Source organism: Daphnia magna, unplaced genomic scaffold (assembly GCF_020631705.1).
Source record: "Daphnia magna isolate NIES unplaced genomic scaffold, ASM2063170v1.1 Dm_contigs526, whole genome shotgun sequence".
Classification (NCBI taxonomy): Eukaryota; Metazoa; Arthropoda; class Branchiopoda; order Diplostraca; family Daphniidae; genus Daphnia; species Daphnia magna.
In genome coordinates, this window is record NW_025533383.1 from 11906 (window position 1) to 22422 (window position 10517).

The following is a 10517-nucleotide window of genomic DNA, read 5'->3' on the forward strand; positions in this document are numbered from 1 at the left end:
TGTGAATACACTGTTATACCATGAGTTTTTACTTCTATATGTAAACAGCATCAAATATACTTGTATTCAATGTGAATACACTGTTATACCATGAGTTTTTACTTCTATATGTAAACAGCATCAAATATACTTGTATTCAATGTGAATACACTGTTATACCATGAGTTTTTACTTCTATATGTAAACTGCATCAAATATACTTGTATTCAATGTGAATACACTGTTATACCATGAGTTTTTACTTCTATATGTAAACAGCATCAAATATACTTGTATTCAATGTGAATACACTGTTATACCATGAGTTTTTACTTCTATATGTAAACTGCATGGAATATACTTGTATTCAATGTGAATACACTGTTATACCATGAGTTTTTACTTCTATATGTAAACAGCATCAAATATACTTGTATTCAATGTGAATACACTGTTATACCATGAGTTTTTACTTCTATATGTAAACAGCATGGAAATATACTTGTATTCAATGTGAATACACTGTTATACCATGAGTTTTTACTTCTATATGTAAACTGCATCAAATATACTTGTATTCAATGTGAATACACTGTTATACCATGAGTTTTTACTTCTATATGTAAACTGCATCAAATATACTTGTATTCAATGTGAATACACTGTTATACCATGAGTTTTTACTTCTATATGTAAACTGCATGGAATATACTTGTATTCAATGTGAATACACTGTTATACCATGAGTTTTTACTTCTATATGTAAACTGCATGGAATATACTTGTATTCAATGTGAATACACTGTTATACCATGAGTTTTTACTTCTATATGTAAACTGCATCAAATATACTTGTATTCAATGTGAATACACTGTTATACCATGAGTTTTTACTTCTATATGTAAACAGCATCAAATATACTTGTATTCAATGTGAATACACTGTTATACCATGAGTTTTTACTTCTATATGTAAACAGCATCAAATATACTTGTATTCAATGTGAATACACTGTTATACCATGAGTTTTTACTTCTATATGTAAACAGCATCAAATATACTTGTATTCAATGTGAATACACTGTTATACCATGAGTTTTTACTTCTATATGTAAACAGCATCAAATATACTTGTATTCAATGTGAATACACTGTTATACCATGAGTTTTTACTTCTATATGTAAACTGCATCAAATATACTTGTATTCAATGTGAATACACTGTTATACCATGAGTTTTTACTTCTATATGTAAACAGCATCAAATATACTTGTATTCAATGTGAATACACTGTTATACCATGAGTTTTTACTTCTATATGTAAACTGCATGGAATATACTTGTATTCAATGTGAATACACTGTTATACCATGAGTTTTTACTTCTATATGTAAACAGCATCAAATATACTTGTATTCAATGTGAATACACTGTTATACCATGAGTTTTTACTTCTATATGTAAACAGCATCAAATATACTTGTATTCAATGTGAATACACTGTTATACCATGAGTTTTTACTTCTATATGTAAACTGCATCAAATATACTTGTATTCAATGTGAATACACTGTTATACCATGAGTTTTTACTTCTATATGTAAACTGCATCAAATATACTTGTATTCAATGTGAATACACTGTTATACCATGAGTTTTTACTTCTATATGTAAACTGCATGGAATATACTTGTATTCAATGTGAATACACTGTTATACCATGAGTTTTTACTTCTATATGTAAACTGCATCAAATATACTTGTATTCAATGTGAATACACTGTTATACCATGAGTTTTTACTTCTATATGTAAACAGCATCAAATATACTTGTATTCAATGTGAATACACTGTTATACCATGAGTTTTTACTTCTATATGTAAACAGCATCAAATATACTTGTATTCAATGTGAATACACTGTTATACCATGAGTTTTTACTTCTATATGTAAACTGCATCAAATATACTTGTATTCAATGTGAATACACTGTTATACCATGAGTTTTTACTTCTATATGTAAACAGCATCAAATATACTTGTATTCAATGTGAATACACTGTTATACCATGAGTTTTTACTTCTATATGTAAACTGCATGGAATATACTTGTATTCAATGTGAATACACTGTTATACCATGAGTTTTTACTTCTATATGTAAACAGCATCAAATATACTTGTATTCAATGTGAATACACTGTTATACCATGAGTTTTTATTTCTATATGTAAACAGCATCAAATATACTTGTATTCAATGTGAATACACTGTTATACCATGAGTTTTTACTTCTATATGTAAACTGCATCAAATATACTTGTATTCAATGTGAATACACTGTTATACCATGAGTTTTTACTTCTATATGTAAACTGCATGGAATATACTTGTATTCAATGTGAATACACTGTTATACCATGAGTTTTTACTTCTATATGTAAACTGCATGGAATATACTTGTATTCAATGTGAATACACTGTTATACCATCCCAGGTAGCACACAGAGCTGTTACAGACTCCTGTAACCGATCTGTTTCACATACTTGTGAAACAGATCCGTATCAGGCTTGTTACATCTCTGTTTTACAGGAAATTTGTCTGGAATTGCTCTGTTTTACAGGATTTGGTAAAAGTTTGTTTCACTGATCTGGAACAGATCTGTAATCTTTCTGTAATACATAATTCTGGTTTTTCACTGTACTACAGACCTGTTACAGATCTGTTTTTTACTTGAGAAAATTGTTTCTGATTTTGCTCTGTTTCCCATGTTTGTCACTTGTCTGTTTTTACTCTGTAAAAATACATTCTGTTTTTCTTCTGTCTAACACGTATGTTACATGCATGTTTTTACTCTGTATTACCGAGTGAAATATATTTCTGTTATGTGTCTGTACTACATGTCTGGTACGGGTCTGTATTTCCCTTGTAAAACATATGACAGAAATCATCTGTTCTCAGTAGGTACCCCCGATATGGTACAGGTCTGTTTTTTCCTTGTAAAACATATGACATAAATCATCTGTTTTGTGTCTGTATCTCAGGTATGTTACAGGCCTGTGTTTTCTATGTAAAACATACTTCAGTGATTATCTGTTATGGGTTTGTGGCCCAGGTATGTTACGGGTTTGTATTTCCCTTGTAACACCTATGTCAGTAATAATCTGATCTGTGTCTGTATCCCCGGTATGGTACATTTCTGGATTCCCAATAGCAAACAGACTTAAATGTTTTCTCATATATTACAGTGTAATACCATGCAGCCAGATGACATCTTATATAAGTCAGTGTTAGGCTAATGGTTAAGAGTTAAGCTCAGCACTCGAAAGGTTGAAGGTTCAAATCTTGGTCAAGGCAAAATGGAAACATTGTTAAAGGTCGAAAGAATATTTATAATTTGTTGAAAAGCTTCCGGTTTCCGGATATGGAAGTAGAAGATCGGTGGTAACTGTTAAAGATCGTGATAAGACCGTGATGACTGTTGAGAGGACAAGGGAAGAAAATAGAGATGACCCAGAGCTTCAAAATGAGTATATGCACACATTTTTAAAATGTTCCTCAACTTCTTTGTTGATGACTAACTGTTAAAAAATGACAACGTGATCAAAGTTAAATAAATGTATTCAAGTTAAAGAGATCCCACTTGAAAACATAGATTTTGTCAGACTATGTTATGCTATATTTCATAGCATAACTACATTCATCATTCAAAATCACGTCAATAATTATTTTTGGAGTAAAAACTAAAGACGGCGACGGTGACAGACTCGCGTTTAGCTCTACCTTTATTTGCAATGAATTATTAAAAATATCTGTTAGGGAAAACTTTCCGAAATCCGAGTTGGATGAGGAATTTTTTAAAAAACATATTTCCAATTGGCTGAATGGAAGTAAGGATACGAGGAAAAAAAATTTAAGTGCTAAACGGGATTGAAAATTTAAAATTTCGTGTTATTAATTTAACTTAATACTTTTTCAAATACAATATTTCTGCATCTCCAATAAAGAATTTTTTTGTTTATTTCTTGTTGCTCAAGCTGTTTTATAAACGCTTTTCATGCCGTTTATAAAACGAAATAAAATTTTATACACACATAGAAATCGTGTTTATGTGGCAACGTCTTTGAAGATGAGTTTAGTCTATACCAGCGCCACCGCACCCACGCTGAGGCAGCTACGCTACCATTAGTCGCGTTTTGGCGAAGTTGCGAGAAGGAACTGCTGCCGGTCGTTTTTTTATTAGCTTTTGGTGACATTTTGTGTGAGTCGAAAAAGAAATTTGTGTGTGTGTGTGTGTTTATGGAAGGCGTTCCAGCTGAAATATTTTGGGAATTATGGTGAATATTTTGCGTGTGTGTTGATGGAAAGCGATTCCGGCGGATTGGGTGGCGAAACTGTGTGTGTGTTTGTTTATGGAAAGGGAAAAATCTATTAGCCCCCACTAGGGGGACTCTCTCTTGCGCCTACCAGCAGCCGCCAGCCGGTTGTGTTGTTGACAAGTGATAGTTCGTCGTCATGTCTTTTCATTGGAATTTTCATGTCTTCTCAGCACACTTGTAAGTTTTGGCATGTTAAAGTATTTTGTGTAATTGTTACATCATGATGAAAACATGTGCTACATGTGTGTTGATGGAAAGCGATCTGTAGGTTATATAATAGTTTTCATTATTCTTGGTTTATTTCTTATTTTGATTTTGCTTTAGATTTGCATTTAGACTGACTGAGAGCTATCAGTTTTTCCTTTCGAGAAAAATAAAAGGCCAACACCATGGTTAAAAAAGGGTTTTTGTTAACCATGCTCAAAGTTGCCACTACTCGTGTATCATCCAAGCTATCATGTGTGTTGATGGAAAGCGATCTGTAGGTTATATAATAGTTTTCATTATTCTTGGTTTATTTCTAATTTTGATTTTGCTTTAGATTTGCATTTAGACTGACTGAGAGCTATCAGTTTTTCCTTTCGAGAAAAATAAAAGGCCAACACCATGGTTAAAAAGGGTTTTTGTTAACCATGCTCAAAGTTGCCACTACTCGTGTATCATCCAAGCTATCATGTGTGTTGATGGAAAGCGATCTGTAGGTTATTGCAATAGTTTTCATTATTCTTGGTTTATTTCTAATTTTGATTTTGCTTTAGATTTGCAATTAGACTGACTGAAAGCTATCAGATTGTCCTTTCGAGAAAAATAAAAGGCCAACACCATGGTCAAAAAAGGGTTTTTGTTGACCCCTTGGTTGCTACACATTCAATCCTCATATCCTTGGAATGGACCCACTCTTATTTAGAGGTATTGCTTTCTGTCGTTACACTTCCATGATATTTAAAAAATCTAAAGTCACTTCCATTCTCGTTTCAGGTTAATCCCTCGCCCCTACTCAATAGACGGAATCCGTTGGTGGAAACTGACGAGAGATTAGTTTGCTGATATTCAGCAATCCAACCAAAGGCCTTTCAACTTCATCCTTGGCCGATTCTTTTTACGTTTTACGTTTTGATCTTTCGATTGTTTGCTGACGATTAACGTTTTTATTTGAAAATAATTTCTCCGTTTTGTTTTGTTCAAAAGTGTAACATTATATTGAACTTGTCTTTATTCTCAATACAAATTTTAAATCGCGTGAGTTGTATACTTGTATTATTGAAACGACGGATCTGTAAACAGTTGGTAGTACAAAGACTGTGGTACGCGTTATGTAACAAACCTGTTATACAGATTTTGTAAGTCAGGTCTGTCACAGACCTGTGTGACAGTCTGTAAAAGTGGGACACTACAAACAATTTACAGACTCTCAAAAACAGATCTGTAACAGACCTGAAACAGAGTCTGTGTGCTACCTGGGATGAGTTTTTACTTCTATATGTAAACTGCATCAAATATACTTGTATTCAATGTGAATACACTGTTATACCATGAGTTTTTACTTCTATATGTAAACAGCATCAAATATACTTGTATTCAATGTGAATACACTGTTATACCATGAGTTTTTACTTCTATATGTAAACAGCATCAAATATACTTGTATTCAATGTGAATACACTGTTATACCATGAGTTTTTACTTCTATATGTAAACTGCATCAAATATACTTGTATTCAATGTGAATACACTGTTATACCATGAGTTTTTACTTCTATATGTAAACTGCATGGAATATACTTGTATTCAATGTGAATACACTGTTATACCATGAGTTTTTACTTCTATATGTAAACTGCATGGAATATACTTGTATTCAATGTGAATACACTGTTATACCATGAGTTTTTACTTCTATATGTAAACTGCATGGAATATACTTGTATTCAATGTGAATACACTGTTATACCATGAGTTTTTACTTCTATATGTAAACAGCATCAAATATACTTGTATTCAATGTGAATACACTGTTATACCATGAGTTTTTACTTCTATATGTAAACAGCATCAAATATACTTGTATTCAATGTGAATACACTGTTATACCATGAGTTTTTACTTCTATATGTAAACTGCATCAAATATACTTGTATTCAATGTGAATACACTGTTATACCATGAGTTTTTACTTCTATATGTAAACTGCATCAAATATACTTGTATTCAATGTGAATACACTGTTATACCATGAGTTTTTACTTCTATATGTAAACAGCATGGAATATACTTGTATTCAATGTGAATACACTGTTATACCATGAGTTTTTACTTCTATATGTAAACTGCATGGAATATACTTGTATTCAATGTGAATACACTGTTATACCATGAGTTTTTACTTCTATATGTAAACTGCATGGAATATACTTGTATTCAATGTGAATACACTGTTATACCATGAGTTTTTACTTCTATATGTAAACAGCATCAAATATACTTGTATTCAATGTGAATACACTGTTATACCATGAGTTTTTACTTCTATATGTAAACTGCATGGAATATACTTGTATTCAATGTGAATACACTGTTATACCATGAGTTTTTACTTCTATATGTAAACTGCATGGAATATACTTGTATTCAATGTGAATACACTGTTATACCATGAGTTTTTACTTCTATATGTAAACTGCATGGAATATACTTGTATTCAATGTGAATACACTGTTATACCATGAGTTTTTACTTCTATATGTAAACAGCATCAAATATACTTGTATTCAATGTGAATACACTGTTATACCATGAGTTTTTACTTCTATATGTAAACAGCATCAAATATACTTGTATTCAATGTGAATACACTGTTATACCATGAGTTTTTACTTCTATATGTAAACAGCATCAAATATACTTGTATTCAATGTGAATACACTGTTATACCATGAGTTTTTACTTCTATATGTAAACAGCATCAAATATACTTGTATTCAATGTGAATACACTGTTATACCATGAGTTTTTACTTCTATATGTAAACAGCATCAAATATACTTGTATTCAATGTGAATACACTGTTATACCATGAGTTTTTACTTCTATATGTAAACAGCATCAAATATACTTGTATTCAATGTGAATACACTGTTATACCATGAGTTTTTACTTCTATATGTAAACAGCATCAAATATACTTGTATTCAATGTGAATACACTGTTATACCATGAGTTTTTACTTCTATATGTAAACTGCATCAAATATACTTGTATTCAATGTGAATACACTGTTATACCATGAGTTTTTACTTCTATATGTAAACAGCATCAAATATACTTGTATTCAATGTGAATACACTGTTATACCATGAGTTTTTACTTCTATATGTAAACTGCATGGAATATACTTGTATTCAATGTGAATACACTGTTATACCATGAGTTTTTACTTCTATATGTAAACAGCATCAAATATACTTGTATTCAATGTGAATACACTGTTATACCATGAGTTTTTACTTCTATATGTAAACTGCATGGAATATACTTGTATTCAATGTGAATACACTGTTATACCATGAGTTTTTACTTCTATATGTAAACTGCATGGAAATATACTTGTATTCAATGTGAATACACTGTTATACCATGAGTTTTTACTTCTATATGTAAACAGCATCAAATATACTTGTATTCAATGTGAATACACTGTTATACCATGAGTTTTTACTTCTATATGTAAACAGCATCAAATATACTTGTATTCAATGTGAATACACTGTTATACCATGAGTTTTTACTTCTATATGTAAACTGCATCAAATATACTTGTATTCAATGTGAATACACTGTTATACCATGAGTTTTTACTTCTATATGTAAACTGCATCAAATATACTTGTATTCAATGTGAATACACTGTTATACCATGAGTTTTTACTTCTATATGTAAACTGCATGGAATATACTTGTATTCAATGTGAATACACTGTTATACCATGAGTTTTTACTTCTATATGTAAACTGCATCAAATATACTTGTATTCAATGTGAATACACTGTTATACCATGAGTTTTTACTTCTATATGTAAACTGCATGGAATATACTTGTATTCAATGTGAATACACTGTTATACCATGAGTTTTTACTTCTATATGTAAACTGCATGCAAATATACTTGTATTCAATGTGAATACACTGTTATACCATGAGTTTTTACTTCTATATGTAAACAGCATCAAATATACTTGTATTCAATGTGAATACACTGTTATACCATGAGTTTTTACTTCTATATGTAAACAGCATCAAATATACTTGTATTCAATGTGAATACACTGTTATACCATGAGTTTTTACTTCTATATGTAAACAGCATCAAATATACTTGTATTCAATGTGAATACACTGTTATACCATGAGTTTTTACTTCTATATGTAAACAGCATCAAATATACTTGTATTCAATGTGAATACACTGTTATACCATGAGTTTTTACTTCTATATGTAAACAGCATCAAATATACTTGTATTCAATGTGAATACACTGTTATACCATGAGTTTTTACTTCTATATGTAAACAGCATCAAATATACTTGTATTCAATGTGAATACACTGTTATACCATGAGTTTTTACTTCTATATGTAAACAGCATCAAATATACTTGTATTCAATGTGAATACACTGTTATACCATGAGTTTTTACTTCTATATGTAAACTGCATCAAATATACTTGTATTCAATGTGAATACACTGTTATACCATGAGTTTTTACTTCTATATGTAAACAGCATCAAATATACTTGTATTCAATGTGAATACACTGTTATACCATGAGTTTTTACTTCTATATGTAAACTGCATGGAATATACTTGTATTCAATGTGAATACACTGTTATACCATGAGTTTTTACTTCTATATGTAAACAGCATCAAATATACTTGTATTCAATGTGAATACACTGTTATACCATGAGTTTTTACTTCTATATGTAAACAGCATCAAATATACTTGTATTCAATGTGAATACACTGTTATACCATGAGTTTTTACTTCTATATGTAAACAGCATCAAATATACTTGTATTCAATGTGAATACACTGTTATACCATGAGTTTTTACTTCTATATGTAAACTGCATCAAATATACTTGTATTCAATGTGAATACACTGTTATACCATGAGTTTTTACTTCTATATGTAAACAGCATCAAATATACTTGTATTCAATGTGAATACACTGTTATACCATGAGTTTTTACTTCTATATGTAAACTGCATGGAATATACTTGTATTCAATGTGAATACACTGTTATACCATGAGTTTTTACTTCTATATGTAAACTGCATGGAATATACTTGTATTCAATGTGAATACACTGTTATACCATGAGTTTTTACTTCTATATGTAAACTGCATCAAATATACTTGTATTCAATGTGAATACACTGTTATACCATGAGTTTTTACTTCTATATGTAAACAGCATCAAATATACTTGTATTCAATGTGAATACACTGTTATACCATGAGTTTTTACTTCTATATGTAAACAGCATCAAATATACTTGTATTCAATGTGAATACACTGTTATACCATGAGTTTTTACTTCTATATGTAAACTGCATGGAATATACTTGTATTCAATGTGAATACACTGTTATACCATGAGTTTTTACTTCTATATGTAAACTGCATGGAATATACTTGTATTCAATGTGAATACACTGTTATACCATGAGTTTTTACTTCTATATGTAAACAGCATCAAATATACTTGTATTCAATGTGAATACACTGTTATACCATGAGTTTTTACTTCTATATGTAAACAGCATCAAATATACTTGTATTCAATGTGAATACACTGTTATACCATGAGTTTTTACTTCTATATGTAAACAGCATCAAATATACTTGTATTCAATGTGAATACACTGTTATACCATGAGTTTTTACTTCTATATGTAAACTGCATCAAATATACTTGTATTCAATGTGAATACACTGTTATACCATGAGTTTTTACTTCTATATGTAAACAGCATCAAATATACTTGTATTCAATGTGAATACACTGTTATACCATGAGTTTTTACTTCTATATGTAAACTGCATGGAATATACTTGTATTCAATGTGAATACACTGTTATACCAT

The 10517-nt window shown here is 30.3% G+C and overlaps 1 protein-coding gene across 3 annotated transcripts; it reads left to right on the plus strand.

Moving 5' to 3' along the window:
* The first annotated feature begins 4450 nt into the window (after window positions 1-4450).
* Window positions 4451-5600, plus strand: LOC123469155. Of its 3 annotated transcripts, none has more exons than XM_045168107.1 (4): window positions 4451-4538; window positions 4686-4842; window positions 5120-5270; window positions 5340-5600. In XM_045168107.1, the coding sequence occupies exons 2-4, from the start codon at window positions 4751-4753 to the stop codon at window positions 5406-5408; spliced, it is 312 nt and encodes a 103-aa protein (XP_045024042.1). In that variant the 5' UTR covers window positions 4451-4538; window positions 4686-4750; the 3' UTR covers window positions 5409-5600. The 3 variants fall into 3 exon arrangements, with proteins under 3 accessions (XP_045024042.1, XP_045024043.1, XP_045024044.1); XM_045168108.1 differs by having other exon boundaries at window positions 4457-4625; XM_045168109.1 differs by lacking the exons at window positions 4451-4538; window positions 4686-4842 and adding an exon at window positions 4932-5058.
* The last annotated feature ends 4917 nt before the right edge of the window (window positions 5601-10517 follow it).